Source organism: Oncorhynchus mykiss, chromosome 26 (assembly GCF_013265735.2).
Source record: "Oncorhynchus mykiss isolate Arlee chromosome 26, USDA_OmykA_1.1, whole genome shotgun sequence".
Lineage (NCBI taxonomy): Eukaryota > Metazoa > Chordata > Actinopteri > Salmoniformes > Salmonidae > Oncorhynchus > Oncorhynchus mykiss.
This window is the reverse complement of record NC_048590.1, coordinates 42,117,889-42,138,021: the sequence shown is the minus strand read 5'-3', so window position 1 is coordinate 42,138,021 and position 20,133 is coordinate 42,117,889. Positions and strand designations below refer to the sequence as shown.

The 20,133-nt window shown below is 44.4% G+C and overlaps 2 protein-coding genes and 1 non-coding gene across 8 annotated transcripts in view; 1 reads left to right on the top strand and 2 right to left on the bottom strand.

The window, feature by feature from the left end:
• The first annotated feature begins 17 nt into the window (after positions 1–17).
• LOC118944459 (gamma-tubulin complex component 4-like) lies at positions 18–19,601 on the top strand. Its single transcript, XM_036963913.1, has 18 exons — positions 18–214; positions 586–714; positions 2,137–2,259; positions 2,350–2,403; positions 3,056–3,112; positions 3,906–3,985; positions 4,327–4,528; positions 5,123–5,288; positions 5,663–5,787; positions 5,995–6,045; positions 6,268–6,373; positions 6,759–6,866; positions 8,547–8,691; positions 10,963–11,140; positions 11,700–11,834; positions 12,181–12,297; positions 12,437–12,576; positions 19,257–19,601. The coding sequence occupies exons 1-18, from the start codon at positions 137–139 to the stop codon at positions 19,261–19,263; spliced, it is 2,001 nt and encodes a 666-aa protein (XP_036819808.1). The 5' UTR covers positions 18–136; the 3' UTR covers positions 19,264–19,601.
• trnap-ugg lies at positions 11,203–11,276 on the bottom strand. Its single transcript has one exon. It is a non-coding gene; the product is annotated as a tRNA-Pro (tRNA).
• The window catches only part of LOC100136262 (TP53-binding protein 1), a 65,083-nt gene continuing 64,540 nt past the window's right edge, over positions 19,591–20,133 (bottom strand). For all 6 annotated transcript variants that reach the window (XM_036963907.1, XM_036963912.1, XM_036963909.1 and 3 more), the window contains one exon: positions 19,591–20,043. In XM_036963907.1, coding sequence (XP_036819802.1) covers positions 19,847–20,043 — 197 coding nt within the window. In that variant the 3' untranslated portion in view covers positions 19,591–19,846. The remainder of the gene's footprint in view (positions 20,044–20,133) is intronic.

The following is a 20,133-nucleotide window of genomic DNA, read 5'->3' as shown; positions in this document are numbered from 1 at the left end:
ATAATTCTTCACTCTCGTCATTGAACGTCATCGGGTTGCGGCGGCGACAGAATCGGCAGTGTTGTGATTGAATGACAGGCTCAACAGTGCAATTTATGTAAACTTTGACCTGATATACGATTTTAAGTTAATTAAAATGATTCACGAGCTCTTGTTGGCGTTAAGTGGATACCCTGGGACTATATTCACATGGAACAAACGGACAGGTTTACAGGTATATCGGGATAACGTTACCTACCTAACTACAGTACAAAGCTAGCTCTACAAAGTGCAAACACCGCTGCAAGAAGCTGGCTAGCTATGTGAATGTTTTTTTTCCCTCAAGTAGCTAGCTAGTGCAACTAGCTAGTAACCTTATGAATTGTTTTATTTTCTGCTTTTGTTGGCACCCATCACTATTTTTTTTCTATTGTTGCTGTATGTACACTTCACTATAGTTTTGTTTAGTGGCTGGTAGTAAGTGTGACATGCATCCTACTGAACCTTACTCCACGATGTACATATAGCTAACTGAACCATAGTTCAAGAATGCACTGTTAAGGAGTTATGAGTAAGGGGTTAACTGAACCTCTGCTACTCCTGTAGGTCTCCCAGGACCTGCCCTTTCTCCATCCCAGTGAGACCAGTGTCCTGAACCGCCTCTGCAAACTGGGATCCGATTACATTCGCTTCACAGAGTTCATAGAGCAACACACAGGCCATGTCCACCAGCAGGTGAGATAAATACCCAGAAGATGGAGTGCCAAAAGCATTTTCCTCTTCTCACTTCCTTCGTTATAACATCTGCTTAAAAATGTGAATGTGACCAATAAAATGTGATTTGATTTGGAATCGAGGAGACCGTTGAAGGATATCTGGGGTTCCGTCTCCAATGTTCTCCCTGCTTGTCTCTTACTTTTTAATAAGGTGAAGACTTGAGGAAAACTACGATTGAAGCTCGATATACTCAGGCTTTTATAAAACTAGCCAGCTTCAATTAGCTTCACATTCCAGCTCATACATCATCAGTACTACAACGGTGGATGTTGCTCGTCCGCATGCCGCTAACTCTAGCAGCGGCATGTCGCATGTTGCTGGTCGAACGCCAAACTCTTCATTGAGACAATGCTGAAACCATCAATCAATGGGAGAGTCAGTGCCACATTTTCATTTCTGCCGAAATTAACATGAAAGATAAGTTATCTTGCAAATTCAGCAGGCTATGATGTGAAATAGGCTAATAATGCTGTTTTTGATGTGCTTTGGTGTGCTTATCTATGCACACAAGCACCTTTTTTCCCCAATCCTATCAGTAAAAATGTTTTTGTCATGCAAAAGTTTTACTGTGGGTGAACCTTCAAATGCATCTTGTCATCACTAAATGTGTAATGTGATGGGTGTCTTAATATATATTTTTTTACATAAACGCTTGATTAATTACATATTTAATCGCTCAAAACAACTAGGAACTCGTAAATCTCCGACTTCAGTACATTCTAAACAACTGGAAAGTAAAAAAAATGTAGCTCCGACTGGGGAAAAATAGATTTGAATGATCATCCAACTCGGAATTCCAACTCGGGCCTTTTTCTAAAAGTCAGACTTTCTGACCTTTAGATCACTGACGTTATGATTTGACCTCATATTTATCCGTGTTCCTAGTTGTATTTAACGTGGCATCAGACACTTCATTCAGGATAAATATAGTAAGCCCTGAGTTATCCTACCCCAGAACAGGTTAGTTCTGAAGGATTCATTGCCATAGAAATGTACCTGGCTAAAAGGTGAGCCTCTTTCATCTTGACCGGTTATTCCAGGTTGAACAAAGTTACTTTGCTAACTCCTCAAACCTGATTCGTAGTATACCTCTCTGGACTAAAAAGCGAACTCAATGGAGAATCTCCATTGAAAATGGTTTTTAGTGCAGAATTACACTTAATCTGTGTCTGGGAAACCTCCCCTTAGATGGGTTTATATTTTTAATCCTGATTAACTGGTTAAATTCTGTGAGAGTCGGTGACAATGAATCTAAACCAACTTTAGAGTGAGTGCCATGTGTTGTTGTTTTTTAGATTAAGATGTACTAGTATTACAGCAAATACTAATCAGATATAGCTAAATACTATAGTCTTAACAAGCTGTGATTGTACTTTGCAGGAGCACCACTCCATTCAGACAAACCAGGCCGGACTCAATGGGGTTTACCTGCGGGCTTTCTGCACGGGACTGGACTCCATGCTACAGCCTTATAGACAGGCTCTCCTGGACCTCGAACAAGAGGTACCGAAGATCATTTACAAAATGCACTGTAGCACTAATTAATACAATGCACATTCATAATAAATCCCACTATTGTCCTCTTCATTGCAGTTTCTTGGCGACCCGCATCTCTCCATTTCTCATGTGAATTATATGTTGGATCAGGTAATGCCAGTTACTGTTTTTACTAGTTTTTCTGATTTAGATTTGCTTGTTGTACATTTGAAGTAGAATGAATTGTTTTAGACCTTTAAAGCGGTAATCCTTAATGGTGAAAGAGTTTAGGATATTACAACAACAAACAAGTTACTGCAAGCTACAAACACTGTTTTTCCCCCTCAAACGTCTTTGCACGCGATAAAACAGAACAATATGTACTGCACGTTTTTTCTTTGACCACACTGCTCGACGCACCTCACCTCCATTTCATCCACAAGACAAAAACAATAACAAAGTGCTGGGGGTGTACAGTGGCGCTGCCACCCTTCTACCCCTCCCCTGATTGGAGTAAACTAACGGACAAAAATACTTCAACTGCTACTTTCGCTCACATGTACTGTACATGTAGTTTACTAATTATACATATATTCCTAATTTCCTCTTTCTCCAAGTGCTGGATTTTCATCCACAGCATCCAATCCAGACAGTGGTGCTGTTTCCTCTAATGCGGATTCCATCTTCTTAAATGTCAACTTCCACACCTACAGTCACAAGATCCACAGTATCTTTCAATATGTCATGAATGGAATTAGGAAATAAAATATTCATTTAACAATATACCCTAGTCATTTTATGTAATCATGTTGTTCTTCTCCAGTTTCAGTTGCTGTTTCCCTCTGTTATGGTGGTGGTGGAGACAATAAAGTCCCAGAAGGTAAGGGCATTACAATGGAGACAAGACAGTCCCAGAAGGTAAGGGCATTACAATGGAGACGATACAGTCCCAGAAGGTAAGGGCATTACAATGGAGACAATACAGTCCCAGAAGGTAAGGGCATTACAATGGAGACAATACAGTCCCAGAAGGTAAGGGCATTACAATGGAGACAATACAGTCCCAGAAGGTAAGGGCATTACAATGGAGACAATACAGTCCCAGAAGGTAAGGGCATTACAATGGAGACGATACAGTCCCAGAAGGTAAGGGCATTACAATGGAGACGATACAGTCCCAGAAGGTAAGGGCATTACAATGGAGACAATACAGTCCCAGAAGGTAAGGGCATTACAATGGAGACAATACAGTCCCAGAAGGTAAGGGCATTACAATGGAGACAATACAGTCCCAGAAGGTGAAGGCATTACAATGGAGATGAGACAATACAGTCCCAGAAGATAAGGGCATGATATGACTGAGAAATCACACAAACACAATTACTTTGGAGGAAATGATTTAAGACACTCATAAAGCACTTTTCATACACCCATAGCGCTCTACAAAAACTTTGTGTTCTCAAAGGTCAACACATTTCTGATGTGACTTAGTTTAGAATTTTTCTGTAACAATACCATCTTTCTACCAATTTAAAGTTCATCATGGTGGCTGCTGTGGTACAGGGGCGCAAAGTTGTCACAGTGCTCAGAGCAGAGTGCATCATGGGTAGGCACAGTTGAATCAATTAGTGTGGAATATGGAAATGAGGTCATATCCTGTATGTTCTAATTAGATCCACGGCTGTCAGATCCTGGAGACGGTGTACAAGCACAGCTGTGGAGGTCTGCCCCCTGTTCGCATGGCCCTGGAGAAGTAAGTTACGGCCACAACTTTTTCAATCAAATGTAAAGTTAGCCTCATATAGAAGCTTTATGCATTGTTTATGCTATTACTTGGATCTATGCTGCATGTGTGGTGTCATCCTGAAACTGATGCTGCAGAGTGAAATATGCATGCCATATTTCCAGGCAAAACCTGAAGGGGTTAAGATCCCGGGGTGTGTATTTTTTAAAATGAGTTATTTCTCCCCTGGATAAATCATTCCCATGACACATGTCATCCCCTCCTACACATAAACACTTGAATCTATACTGATACCTGGCTGGTGTTTCTTAGGGCAACACAACATAAATTATCTCTGTCTGTCTACACAGGATCCTGGCGGTGTGCCACGGGGTGATGTACAAGCAGCTGGCGGCGTGGATGCTGCACGGTCTGCTGCTGGACCAGAGTGAGGAGTTCTATGTGAAGCAGGGGCCCAGCGCTGGAGGGGCCGCCGCCAACCAGGAGGAGGACGAGGAGGACCTGGGGATTGGAGGCCTCAGCGGTAAACAGCTGAAAGAACTACAGGACCTGGTGAGAGCTCTTATGTTAAGATTCAGGATCAGCTTATATCTTCCTCAAATCTTAACTGGCTGATCTAAGGTAAGAGGAAAAACTGATTCTAGATCAGCATCTATTGTCAATTGCATCCATGTTTCCAGCTGAGAGAACTACAGAATCTAGCGAGATGGCGGGTAGAAGTTTCCTTAGGCACAGCTTCAGGTTCAGTTTATATCTTCCCCAAAATCCTAAACTTAAATATCGGGTGGGGAGGCAAAACTGACCTAAGATCAGTGTCTATGGGTAATTTCATCCTACTTCATACCTTGGCACTTTATCTGTCCACCTGGATTTGAAGTGCTTGCGTTAGTGTAAAGCTTGCACCACTACTGTTGGAGTAAAGATTGTAGGATGGATAAGATCTAAAAGTCTGTATGTACTTCCAGTCAGTTTCAGGAGGCTGATTTGGGTCATGTTCATAAGGCACAAAGCAGGGAAAAACTAACTGAAACAGGGAGTGAGTACCCAGACTGGTCCAATAAGACATGCTCATTTTGGTTTTCTGTTTGAAAATGTTTTCCATTGTGTTCCCTAATGAACGATGCTGTTGTCTGTATTCTGTTGTAGAGGCTGATAGAGGAAGAGAACATGCTGGCTCCGTCCCTGCAGCAGTTCTCTCTGCGGGCTGAGATGCTGCCCTCCTACGTCCCCATCCGCGTGGCTGAGAAGATCCTCTTCGTGGGGGAGTCCGTCCAGATGTTTGAGAACCACAACCACAGCCCGTCCAGAGCTGGTGAGAACCTGGTCCACACATGTACCTTTGTTATTAGCTGTAGCTACGTTTCACGTTGACTTGTTAAGGATTTAGCTACAGTAGGGAAACAGTAGAGGGAGGAGAAAGGGGGCGTTTTCTGTCTTTTCACCCTCACTCAGGTAAGCACCATTAGTACTATTGCTGATTTTGGCATCTATTTGGTTTGCTTTGGTTGCTACGCTTCTCTAAAAACTTCAACAACAAAAAAATCACGAACTATCTCGCCAAGCACTACTTCAATGTAACATATTGCGACAATATCACTTCAGGAGATCCACGTTCAACTTGGAATGAAAGATTTTGGAAGATTTGATGGATCATGTTTTCCTCCCTCTGTGTGTGTTTGTGTCCAGGCTCTATACTGAAGCACCAGGAGGACATGTTTGCAACAGAGCTGCACCGTCTCAAACAGCAGCCCTTCTTCAGCCTAGTGGACTTTGAGAACCTCATAGACGGCATCCGCAGCACCGTGGCAGAGGTGGGCTTCGCACTTCACCATATCTGAGGAAATGTCAGATATGTGTTTGTAACGTCTGCTGCAACTTCCCACTATCAGCTGGACAAAAAGGTCCTGTTCTATTCAGTTGATATTAGGGCCATATTCATCTCAATAACTCCATACATTAGTCGTCGGTATGTGAATCCAATCAACAGTTGGTGAATGAATGTATCCTTCTATTTGCAGCACCTGTGGACATTAATGGTGGAGGAATCTGATCTCCTGGGGCAACTGAAGGTTTGTATTTGGACTATCTAGCTGTGACAGTACAGTTGATTTCAGATTGTTAGTGGTCATGTTTGAGCTCGACTACATTGCTGTCGGACTGCTGAGAATCACGTATCTACAAATCCCCTTGCATCTCAAATAACTACTCCTTATGTGATCAAGATGAGTGATTCTGTGCCTCGCCTTGTTAAAGCTGACCCCTCAAACACGCCCGTTTCTCTTTCCCTGTAGATCATAAAGGACTTTTACCTGTTGGGCCGTGGCGAGCTGTACCAGGTGTTCATTGACCACGCTCAGCACATGCTCAAGACCCCGCCCACGGCTGTCACTGAACACGGTATGTTTACAGATCCTGGATCAGTTTACTCTAACAGACATCTAAACTTGATAGCGCATTCTACCTCTTAAGGGCCTACTTCATCTTATGGAAAATTCCCCCTTTATTCAATCACAAACCATGGTCCTTTTGGAATACTTAAAAATGCAGTTTAAACTGGATCCTAACTTCCTCCCTTTCTTGAAGTGATCACTGATCTAACACTGTGGCTAGGTCAAAGTAGGGGTTCCAGTAAATATCTTTCACCAACCCAGTCATTTCTGATTGTTGTTATTCCAAGGAAGGAAGGAAGGATGCAGTACAGAAGAATATGAACAGGTTCATGTGTATTGCAGTCATTCTTTGGATCTAACAGTGGCTGTTTTCTCCATCCCTTCTTCCACAGACGTAAATGTGGCCTTTCAGCAGGCTGCCCACAAGGTGTTGTTGGACGACGACAACCTCCTGCCTCTCCTGCACCTCACCATCGACTACCAGGGGAAGGAGAGCAAAGGTTTGTTCCTCAGAGTGGCTTTTCATTGGAGCAGAAACCCTCTACTAGGAGTCTAGGAGATCTAACTGTATGTTTAACTAGAGCTGCTTAGAGTTCTCTTTTCACTCCCTACTAGACCTGGGCTCAGTACATGTTCATATGAGTATTTGTTTTTGAAATACTTATTTTCAGTGTATTTTGTAATACATGCCAATACATTAAGTGTATTTCCAAATGCATTCCAATATTCAGCTAGTTGTATTTTCAAAGAAAATATTTACTTTGAAATGTCTTTTGAAAGTCATTGAAATACCCTAAATAGTATTTGAACACAGGTCTGCTCCCTACTACCCCATGGCCTTAACTTAACTTCCATGTTTGCAGATCTGTAATGTGGCGGAAGGTCCACCATGACACTTCTTATACCTTTTTATACCATTCAGATCTGTAAACATGGAAAGGTCAGGGCCAAGGGGAAGGGGTAAGGAACATATTGGGACCGGCGGCTGTGTGCTCCAGTATATTTTCTTGTAACCAGTTGCTGCCATCTGGTGGCTAACTGTAAGACAGTCTATACATGCCTGTCTTGGTCATCTCTCCCTCATCTCTCCTGCTATAACCTGGGAACACCAGATGAGAGAAGGCAATCTGATGGATGTGTACTGGGAAGTCACCTGGTATCTTTTTAAAAGCAGACGAGAAAAGAAGGCTGTTGAACTTGGCACCCTAATCCACATAATAGTGCACTATTCTTCACAAAGTTCTGGTCAAAGTAGTGCACTTCATAGGGAATAGGGTGCTATTTGGGATGGTCATTCTTCTATGTCTTCTACCCAGTGTGTGCCATCTTGTGAACAATGTGATGGAGTGGATCAGAGTATGTGGAGAGAGGAATGGAGTGTGTTATTTGGCTGAATTTTTAAAAAAAAATTTAAAAAAAATGTAGGATCGTTGGAGAGAATCCCAGTTGCGCTCCGGTACTGTTCAGTCACAACCTCAGGCCATGCTCTGTCCACCATTTTTCATTTCCTTCATCACCATTCTTTTATTAAGGTCTGTTGTGTTGTATTTATTCAGCCTACCCCACCACTAATGCACAGAGATGTTGATATGAGTCGACCAAGAAATCTGTCACAGGCTGTATAATTGATGACAAGACAACCAATGTGGCCATGCAGCTGCACCAGAGACGTTTTGGTTTCTATATAGGCTATTGTTAAAAAATTGTCTTAAGTTTTTAACATTACTAAAGTTGTCTATCAAGTGTAAAATTTTAGTTCAACAGAACCAGTTACAACTGACGTATCTGATCATCAATCAATTAGAGAAAAAGCTACTTGTTTTTAACACAGTGGCCACAACCTATCACCTAGGTAGGTGCTTGTTTAGTAGCCTATGTTGAACCTTCTTATGACAGCCTACTTCAAAAACAAATGGTACATAGTCACAAAAGTATATGGGGTGTTTGTTAAATTCTTTTTAACCAAAAAATGAATGGGGTGAATTTGGAGCAGCAGTTTTTATTTGTTTGTTCCTGTGAGCGTTTTAAAAATATTTTTTTAGCAGAGCAGGAGGAAGGATGTTGAGCGGCAGAGTGGTTAACTAAGACCGTTCCATGAGTGAGATTTCAAACGCCTCAACTCTCCTGACATACTCTGGTGTGGAGCCATCCTGTGGCTAACGGTATGATTGTGTTCTCAGATGTCACAGGGACCAGGGAAGGGGCCACTCCCCCACAGGAGTCCTCCCCCAGGGAGGTGCCCCCTACGGGCTGGGCTGCTCTGGGCTTGGCCTACAAGGTCCAGTGGCCCCTGCACATCCTCTTCACCCCTGCCGTTCTGGAGAAGTGAGTATTGTACAGCAGGCAACGCCTGCCTCCCAAATGGTCCCTTATTCCCTATATAGTGCACTACTTTTGACCAGGGTCCAATGTGATAGCTGCAGGACCCGTAACAGTGGAGAATTTTAGCCTCGTGCTTCAATGCTCTTAGTAGTTGTGGAAATCGACACAATATTGCTTTTTACTTTGTGCATTGCTGACTCTACCTTTAACATGAAGTGATATCCATTAGCAAATGTTTGTGCAAACAGACAATGGAATATTTAAACATTACACTCCCAGTTTATTAGGTACACCACCCCGTTCACGAAAATGGATCTCCCTACAGACAGTGAGTCTGTGGCTTGCTATATAATGCAGGTAGACAGGCATTGAGGCATTCAGTTACTGTTCGATTGAACGTTAGAATGGGCAAAATGACTGACCTAAGTGACTGGTATGATCGTCGCTGCCAGGCGTGCCGGATCCAGTATCTCACAAACGGCCGCCCTCCTGGGCTTTTCACGCATAATAGTGTCTAGGGTTTACAGAGAATGGTGTGACAAACAAAAAAACATCCAGTCAGTGTCAGTCCTGTGGGCAAAAACTGCTCGTTGATGAGAGGTTGAAGGAGAATGGTAAGAATCATGCAATCTAACAGTTGGGCCACAAACAGGCAAATAACGGTGCAGTACAACAGTGGTCTGCAGTACGGCTTCTCGGAACGCAGAACTCGCCAACCTTTGTCACAGATGGGCTATTGCAGCAGACGACCGCACTGGGTTCCACTCCTAACAGGTAAAAACAGGAAGAGTGGCTCCAGTGGGCAGGCCATCACCAACACTGGACAATTGAGGAGTGGAAAAACATTGCCTGGTCCGACGAATCCCGGTTCCTGTTGCATCATGTTGATGGCAGATGTAGGATGAGTCCATGGAACCCATCCTGCCTGGTGTCAATGGTACAGTAGACCATAGCCAATCTGCAGTAACTGCATGGTGCCATCATGTCAGCATGGAACAACATCCCTGTGGAACATTTCCGGCTTGTAGAATCCATTCCCCAAAGAATTCAGGCTCATAACTCATCTTGGAAAAACGTAATGATTTCTTATTTAAATATTGAAAGAGCTGGGGCTACTGAGAGAAACAAAACAGTGCTGTTTCAGGCCATGTGGTAAACAACAGTGCACTGTGGATGGAGGTGTGAGCATGCGGGTCTGGACAGAGGAGATGTAGTCGTTGATTGTGTGCATCTGTAAGTTGTTGTTTCTTAGGTCTGTATTTGGTTATTAACTAAAAAAGTGAATTTGGGCTGTTCTGGAGGCAAAGGGGTATCTGACCCAGTACTAGATGGGTATACCTAATACACTGGCCAGTGAGTGTATATAACCATTGTTTGTACCGTCATGTTTTCGTATTGCATTCCTCACAAGTTTTCTGATCATATTTGGGGCGGCAGGGTAGCCTAGTGGTTAGAGCGTTGGACTAGTAACTGGAAGGTTTCAAGTTCAAACCCCCGAGCTGACAAGGTAAAAATCTGTTGTTCTGCCCCTGAACAGGCAGTTAACCCACTGTTTCTAGGCTGTCATTGTAAATAAGAATTTGTTCTTAACTGACTTGCCTAGTTAAATAAAGGTTAAAAAAAATAATATATAACTGTTTTTATTTTCCTTATGATCAGTTGTGTCCGATTCAGTCTTAGCTAGTCTTCCTGAAACTGACACTATCGTCATGGCATATTCACGACCGTGTCCTGTCCCCCAGGTATAATGTAATATCCCTGACTCTGTCCTGTCTCCCTGGTATAATGTAATATCCCTGACTCTGTCCTGTCTCCCTGGTATAATGTAATATCCCTGACTCTGTCCTGTCTCCCTGGTATAATGTAATATCCCTGACTCTGTCCTGTCTCCCTGGTATAATGTAATATCCCTGACTCTGTCCTGTCTCCCTGGTATAATGTAATATCCCTGACTCTGTCCTGTCCCCCAGGTATAATGTAATATCCCTGACTCTGTCCTGTCCCCCAGGTATAATGTAATATCCCTGACTCTGTCCTGTCTCCCAGGTATAATGTAATATCCCTGACTCTGTCCTGTCTCCCTGGTATAATGTAATATCCCTGACTCTGTCCTGTCTCCCAGGTATAATGTAATATCCCTGACTCTGTCCTGTCTCCCAGGTATAATGTAATATCCCTGACTCTGTCCTGACTCCCAGGTATAATGTAATATCCCTGACTCTGTCCTGTCTCCCTGGTATAATGTAATATCCCTGACTCTGTCCTGTCTCCCAGGTATAATGTGATATTTCGTTACCTGCTGAGTGTGCGGCGGGTGCAGTCTGAGCTGCAGCACTGCTGGGCTTTACAGATGCAGAGGAAACACCTCAAATCCAACCAGACAGATGCTGTCAAGTGGAGGCTACGTAACCACATGGCTTTCCTGGTGGACAATCTGCAGTACTACCTACAGGTGATTATATCTCCAGGAAATAACAAGTGTCATTTAGCAGTGAGTGCATACGTTTTCATACTTGTCCCCCGTGGGAATCGAACCCACAACCCTGGCTTTCCAAGTGCCATGCTCTACCAACTGAGCCACACGGAACCACAACCACGTGTCATCTGTACATCCAAAGACTAAGTACTGTACAGTGCATCTGGTCTGTTTTTAAGAATAGAGAGCAGTAGTAAAGACAAGACTGTATAGTTTTTTTACCTGTTCATATTCAGCTTTGGGAGGAAATTTGAGAGGCTCAATGCACCACACTCAGTTTACCATGGCCATATTAATGCAAACAAGCATTCCTTTCTTTGTTCTACAACTACAATGCACATTTGTTTTTGCTGCTCGGACCCTCTTTCAAAACTGGTCCCATATCTGTATAGCCAGCTCAAAGTTGGTCATAGGAGTTGGCAAGACAACACATCTATTCCTATGACCAGGCTATGAATGACCTTGTTGTTGGTGCCATATTTCTAACATGGCTGTGCTGCTCCTCTCTCATCCTCTCTCCTCCCTCCTCTCTCAGGTGGACGTGCTGGAGTCTCAGTTCTCTCAGCTGCTGCAGCAGATCAACTCCACCAGAGACTTTGAGAGCATCCGGCTGGCCCACGACCACTTCCTTAGCAACCTGCTAGCACAGTCCTTCATCCTGCTCAAGCCAGTTAGCGTCTCAATTTATTAGCATTTGATGTGAATACAATGTGGCAGTAATTTAAGGCCACTTCAACGTCTTCTTTATTGCAGTCACGTTATGCAGATGATCAGATTGCCATGTCACTTTGATATGGTTCCTGACAAGGTAACCACTTACCTGACCAGGTAACCACTTACTTGACCCAATGGCACAACGCGACTGAAATGAAGACAACCTTGAACGTGTTATTGCGTGTTGAGTGCTAATCATGCATAACAACACTATCAAATTAGGATTCAGCCTTGAATGACCACTTAGCTATGGTTTCCCATTCATTTTTGAATTTTGTCTAATGTCTTCTCTCCTATCCCAGGTGTTCCACTGTCTGAATGAGATCCTGGAGCTGTGTCACAACTTCTGCTCATTGGTCAGCCAGAACGTGGCTCCGCTGGATGAGAGAGGAACAGCCCAACTGGACATCTTGGTCAAGGTAAGGCTGTCTGCTAGAACTGCTAACAATAACCTTTAACCCATTGTCACGCCTATATTACTATATTATAGTAATTGCTTGTAGTCTTTGGTGCTAAATGGCCAATGCAAACAATGAAGTACTTCATCTGTAATTTCAGGGTTTCAGTCGTCAGTCCTTCCTGCTCTTCAAGATCCTGTCAGGTGTCAGAAACCACCAGATCAACTCTGACCTGGCTCAGCTGCTGCTCAGGCTGGACTACAACAAGTACTACACCCAGTCAGGAGGTACCCTGGGCAGGTAGGGACCTGACATGACACTACACTACACCCTGGGCAGGTAGGGACCAGACATGACACTACACTACACCCTGGGCAGGTAGGGACCAGACATGACACTACACTGCACCCTGGGCAGGTAGGGACCAGACATGACACTACACTGCACCCTGGGCAGGTATTGACCTGACATGACACTACACTACACCCTGGGCAGGTATTGACCTGACATGACACTACACTACACCCTGGGCAGGGAGGGACCAGACATGACACCACTGCACCCTGGGCAGGTATTGACCTGACATGACACTACACTGCACCCTGGGCAGGTAGGGACCAGACATGACACTACACTGCACCCTGGGCAGGTATTGACCTGACATGACACTACACAACACCCTGGGCAGGTATTGACCTGACATGACACTACACTACACCCTGGGCAGGGAGGGACCAGACATGACACCACTGCACCCTGGGCAGGTATTGACCTGACATGACACTACACTACACCCTGGGCAGGTAAGGACCAGACATGACACTACACTGCACCCTGGGCAGGTATTGACCTGACATGACACTACACTACACCCTGGGCAGGTAGGGACCAGACATGACACTACAGTACACCCTGGGCAGGTAGGGACCAGACATGACACTACACTGCACCCTGGGCAGGTAAGGACCAGACATGACACTACACTGCACCCTGGGCAGGTATTGACCTGACATGACACTACACTACACCCTGGGCAGGGAGGGACCAGACATGACACTACACTACACCCTGGGCAGGTAGGGACCAGACATGACACTACACTACACCCTGGGCAGGTAGGGACCAGACATGACACTACACTGCACCCTGGGCAGGTAGGGACCAGACATGACACTACACTGCACCCTGGGCAGGTATTGACCTGACATGACACTACACTACACCCTGGGCAGGGAGGGACCAGACATGACACTACACTACACCCTGGGCAGGTAGGGACCAGACATGACACTACACTACACCCTGGGCAGGAGGGACCAGACATGACACTACACTACACCCTGGGCAGGTAGGGACCAGACATGACACTACACTGCACCCTGGGCAGGTAGGGACCAGACATGACACTACACTACACCCTGGGCAGGTAGGGACCAGACATGACACTACACCCTGGGCAGGTAGGGACCAGACATGACACTACACTACACCCTGGGCAGGTAGGGACCAGACATGACACTACACCCTGGGCAGGTATTGACCTGACAAGACACTACACTACACCCTGGGCAGGTATTGACCTGACATGACACTACACTACACCCTGGGCAGGTATTGACCTGACAAGACACTACACTACACCCTGGGCAGGTATTGACCTGACAAGACACTACACTACACCCTGGGCAGGTAGGGAGGGACCTGACATGATGCGATCACCTCCCCCTCTACCAATCCTAACCAATCGTGGGGAACAGAGCCGGCCGGTCCTGTCCTCCCTGGGGCCCTAAGCAAAATTCTGCTAAGGGCCCCTCCTACCTGACCTGTAAACCATTTGCCATTGCCACACCTGACACCCCAGTGCTCCCACTACAATCCTCCCTCCTTTAAAACAGTTTGCTCCATCTGTCAGTCTAAGAATAAGTAGACCTATACAGAACAGAATGAGGTATAAACAAACAATATTTAATTAATATATGTTCTATAGAATCTTATGATAATTGAATATTAACATAAATAAGAAATTGTAGAAAATAATCCAATATAACAGTGACCTTTGGCTCTGCTGCCTGGTAATTAGTCCAGTCCTCACATGTAGCTTTGTCTATACAATGTAAACATAAGCCTATAGGCTCTGGCTGCAGCTATATGTCTTAAAATAGTCAAATAAAACCTATACAGCTGTGTGATTAACTTAGGTTCCCTCTACAGCCTGGGCATTTTCAGCATCAGCATGGACACCAGTCTATCTGGACTGTCTGGAAGACATGGAGAAAGTATGTCACATAGTTATGTAAGCAGTCATTTACACACATGCACTTCTGCCATACAATCTGACAATGTTACTAAGTGTCCAAACATTTGAATTCAAATCTTACCATCAAAATATTCCTCTTCTGCTCATTCTTGATGCAAAGTCATCAAAGGACATGTGTTTCCCCACGTCATGATGGCCAGACCACCCAAACCTTCCTGAGACATGGAAGACCTCAGGTAGCTTTCGATGAGCTTTTATTTTGAAAAGCTCCTCTCTGCCGATTCTACTGTTACTGGTAGAGTGACTGCAGTACTTAGGGCCGTCCAGAGGTTAGGATAGAGCTCCTCCAGGTTGTTCTCACAGAGAAAGGAAAGGCAGTCATCTGATGGCAGATCAGGTACATTCTGAATCTCATGTGCCAGATCCATTCCACTGATGTCACAGACATCTCTGAAGGTTAGAGAGTTTAACTTCCATGCACTGAGCCTTAAGATTCACTGGACATCTGAGAGGCAGTACTGAAGTTCAGCAATACTCCATATTTGGTTTTCACCTGGTTGAGTGTTTCAAATCTCTCATCCGTGGATGTCACAGCAGAGTCGATCACAATGTTGAAGTAGTTGACTTCAAGGTTTTTCAGTGCGTCAGTCACTGGTTCATCAGGAGCCTCGTAGCTGAAATATCTCTTGCTGTTTCTGTCTCTTCTCTTTCAGAAAAGCCCCCACATGAATTTCTTCACAAATGTTGTTGTCTGGGCCTCAGAGAATCCAGTTTCCCGGTGTGAAGTGAGGGAGGCCTTTGCATTTGAGATTAAATTCACGGCAATATTCAACTGCATTGAGGCGGATTGGAGGAGCTTGTTCACTTTGTTTGTTATTGTCAGTATCTCACACCATACGACACAGCAAATCAAGAAGCGGTAGGACCCAACTTCCTCTGCAAGTGCTTGTGCCTCCACTTTGGCCATAGGATCGTTGATTGTCTGTCTGGCTTCCAGTAATGCCTCCCGAACCTCAGAAGTCTGATACCTGATTGCATGAAGACTTTGGAGCCTACTCTCCCATCTTGTGAAGCCTGATACCTGATTGCATGAAGACTTTGGAGCCTACTCTCCCATCTTGTGAAGCCTGATACCTGATTGCATGAAGACTTTGGAGCCTACTCTCCCATCTTGTGAAGCCTGATACCTGATTGCATGAAGACTTTGGAGCCTACTCTCCCATCTTGTGAAGCCTGATACCTGATTGCATGAACACTTTGGAGCCTACTCTCCCATCTTGTGAAGCCTGATACCTGATTGCATGAAGACTTTGGAGCCTACTCTCCCATCTTGTGAAGCCTGATACCTGATTGCATGAACACTTTGGAGCCTACTCTCCCATCTTGTGAAGCCTGATACCTGATTGCATGAAGACTTTGGAGCCTACTCTCCCATCTTGTGAAGCCTGATACCTGATTGCATGAACACTTTGGAGCCTACTCTCCCATCTTGTGAAGCCTGATACCTGATTGCATGAAGACTTTGGAGCCTACTCTCCCATCTTGTGAAGCCTGATACCTGATTGCATGAAGACTTTGGAGCCTACTCTCCCATCTTGTGAAGCCTGATACCTGATTGCATGAAGACTTTGGAGCCTACTCTCCCATCTTGTGAAGCCTGATACCTGATTGCATGAAGACTTTGGAGCCTACTCTCCCATCTTGTGAAGCCTGATACCTGATTGCATGAAGACTTTGGAGCCTACTCTCCCATCTTGTGAAGCCTGATACCTGATTGCATGAAGACTTTGGAGCCTACTCTCCCATCTTGTGAAGCCTGATACCTGATTGCATGAACACTTTGGAGCCTACTCTCCCATCTTGTGAAGCCTGATACCTGATTGCATGAACACTTTGGAGCCTACTCTCCCATCTTGTGAAGCCTGATACCTGATTGCATGAAGACTTTGGAGCCTACTCTCCCATCTTGTGAAGCCTGATACCTGATTGCATGATTGCTTTACTCCTTGGTGCTTGCCCTTCATGTTGGTCCCATTATCATAAGCTTGCCCTCTGCAATCTTCAAATGGAATCTTCAGCTCGTTCAGCTTATCTAAGATGACAGTGCACAGATTCAAGCCTGTTGTAACCTCAACATTCACAAAGCCAAGGAAGTGCACCTTGATCTCTGGCTTTCCCTTAAAGCCACGCTTCTCAGAATAATGGACATTTGCTCCTGGTGACTAATGTCAGGTTCAAGATAATGGAGAAGTACTTTGAGTCATCATTGCTTCTAGAATCTTGTCACTCACAATCTGTATCAGCTCATTCTGTGTGCGCTTCCCAAGGTAATGAACATGTGTCTCTCCATCTTTAATTTTGCTGAGATGATTTTCCATAACGGGGTCAAATTTTGCCAGTAATTCAACCTCCTTTTAGGAAGTTTCCATTCTGGTTGGAAGAGTTTGTCTGATGAACCACAGAATGCTAGGTTTCTTTCAGCCAGAGACTGGGTGATACTTATTAAACGTGTAAAGACATCTCGCCATCTCTTTCTTTCAGCCTCCAAAATTGTCATTTGTATCTGGTCAAGAGTCTGTCCCCGACTTAGGCGCAGATCAAGTTCTCTCCACTTAATCATATTGTTTGTGTTCAGGACTATCCTCACGGTGTTTCAGAATGGCGTTGATATTTGACCAGTCATTCACGCCTTCCTTTATTATTTTGTAGTCTTTAGTTAAAAAGAATTTACAGCTAAAACAATGCAGTGTTTTTGGTTATGAAAGCCAGCTCCTGGTAATCTTTTCCCCATTTAGCCAGCTCCTGGTAAATCTTTTCTCCATTTAGCCAGCTCCTGGTAATCTTTTCCCCATTTAGCCAGCTCCTGGTAATCTTTTCCCTATTTAGCCAGCTCCTGGTAAATCTTTTCTCCATTTAGCCAGCTCCTGGTAATCTTTTCTCCATTTAGCCAGCTCCTGGTAAATCTTTTCTCCATTTAGCCAGCTCCTGGTAATCTTTTCCCCATTTAGCCAGCTCCTGGTAATCTTTTCCCCATTTAGCCAGCTCCTGGTAATCTTTTCCCCATTTAGCCAGCTCCTGGTAATCTTTTCCCCATTTAGCCAGCTCCTGGTAATCTTTTCCCTATTTAGCCAGCTCCTGGTAATCTTTTCCCCATTTAGCCAGCTCCTGGTAATCTTTTCCCCAATTAGCCAGCTCCTGGTAATCTTTTCCCCATTTAGCCAGCTCCTGGTCATCTTTCCCCATTTGACAGCTGTCTCTGTAATAAGCCTGATGGAAACCTCTTCTAGACTTGTCTTTAGGTTAAGAAAAATCTAGTCCTAGTTTGAATGGACCTCAGCGCACCAACTCAGTCCTCATAAAGTCTGGGGGCCAATCTGCTGGGTTATTTGGTGGAGCATCAACTGTTCTATTATGGTCTGAGCTGCTTGTATCTGATGCTGGCTGTACACCTCTGGTTGTGCTAGTACTGGCTGAGGCTGCCTGTACTTCACCTGGGTCTGTGTTAGTGCTTGTCGACGACGGCTGTATTGGGTCTGTGTTAGTACTTGCTGAAGACGGCAGTACTGGGTCTGTGTTTGTATTTGCTGAAGACGGCAGTACTGGGTCTGTGTTTGTATTTGCTGAAGACGGCAGTACTGGGTCTGTGTTTGTATTTGCTGAAGACGGCTGTACTGGGTCTGTGTTTGTATTTGCTGAAGACGACAGTACTGGGTCTGTGTTTGTATTTGCTGAAGACGGCAGTACTGGGTCTGTGTTTGTATTTGCTGAAGACGGCAGTACTGGGTCTGTGTTTGTATTTGCTGAAGACGGCTGTACAGGGTCTAGTTCTGGCTGAGGCTGGATGTGGATCAACGGAGTCTGTGCTTGTACTGACTGATGATCCAGCATCTCCACTACTGACAAACTTAAGCATAGCACCTGTAAATTATAGATGAATAGTATTCATTTTATCATCTGCATCAGGCTCATTCAAACTGGCTTCCCCAGATTTCCTTTTATACATTTTCAAATAGAAAATACTATTTATACTATGGCTTGGCTGAATACTTGGTTATTATTACTGAGAGATGTGCATCCATATTGCCCAGTATATCAACTTTTAAATTCAATATATACATCAATAGTCCAGAGTTGTAACTAAACCTTGACTGAGAGACTAGATAATCATTGTCTTGTTTTAAAATTGTGTGCCTATGAGGAGTGCCATCACACCCATATATTGTCTGGACTGGCTTTTACAGAGGTTGCTGCTGGAAAGCGTGAGTTTAATTTCGTGCACATCTTTTCTGAGCTGCAGTTTATAAACACTGTTTTCCTTTGCATTTCACTCTCTCATTTGTCTGGCAAGCAACAGACAGACCAGGAGATGCACTGCCCAGCAAGGTTAGCAAGACAGACTAGAGAGATGCACTGCAAGCTAGTACATCAACGTTACTGTTATTTGGAGAGCACACAAGTTTACCCGATTGCTGATCCCGCAATTCACTCTCATGGTGTTTTCTCCTTTCGTGACCAGAAGGATAGTTCCACTTCTTCCTCTCATCGAAGTTGTAAACATTGACACCCGCTTTGACACGAGGGGAGGCGGGGCCCTACGCAACTTGCGTAGTGCTGCTCGGCTCTGGTGGGGGAAATGCTAAACTGACCCAAGATCAGCGTCTAGGGGGAACTTAACCCTGCACACCCCTCAACACTGATACCTGTATTTTGCCTTCCTTTGCAGTTTCTGATTGGGAGAGAAAATGGAGGATGATTTTCAGATGAGGTCTTCAGTAACAAGCGTTCCAGACCATTTATCTTCAAGTCGGATGGAAGGACTTGAAAATCAGTATGTTGTTGCATAACCCCATTGTGTCAATGATTATTCTGTATGGTTCCTCTAGCCTGGTCCCAGATCGGTTTGCTCTGTATGAGTTGGCTATACAGCACAAACCGATTTGAGAACAGGCTGTTTCAATCAGATACAATAGGGTAAGTAACAGAGCTTGTATAAATTGTAAATACTGTATCATTAATGTGTGTGCCTTTTCATGAAGAAACAGACAAATAAACCATAATTAAAATGAAAGTCAGTTTATTATTCCATAAAAACAGACAGGTTAAAACTATATACAGTAGCATGCAATAGAACTGACACAATACATTTAACGTGGTTGACGGTGTGTATGTAGGTACAAGTTGCTCCTAAGCACTGACACAGGGTCAGATATCACCCCTCATAATGATTGCGAGTTGGGAAACTGATTCCAGATCTGAGGATAAGGGCATCATCTACCTACAATAAACCTGTATGTGCGCGAAGGGAGGCTTGGATTAGGATGAGGGTGGGGATGTGTAGTCATGACGATATTGGGGGTTGCTATGGTATCCCAGGCGCTCCCCACAGATTAGACTGTGGATTAGCCACTCGGGCGACACCATGGGTACTTCCTGTGATGTCACACTCTTCAGAACCAATGGTGGACAGGTGCGGTCTGTGACCACCACATCAAACTTGCCCACAGGAATGTCTGTTGACGCAAACACAAGACGCGTTATGAAAGCAGACATCCAGAACATGCATTTGTCATCTTTTTGGCTTTTACTCTAGAATGTTACCT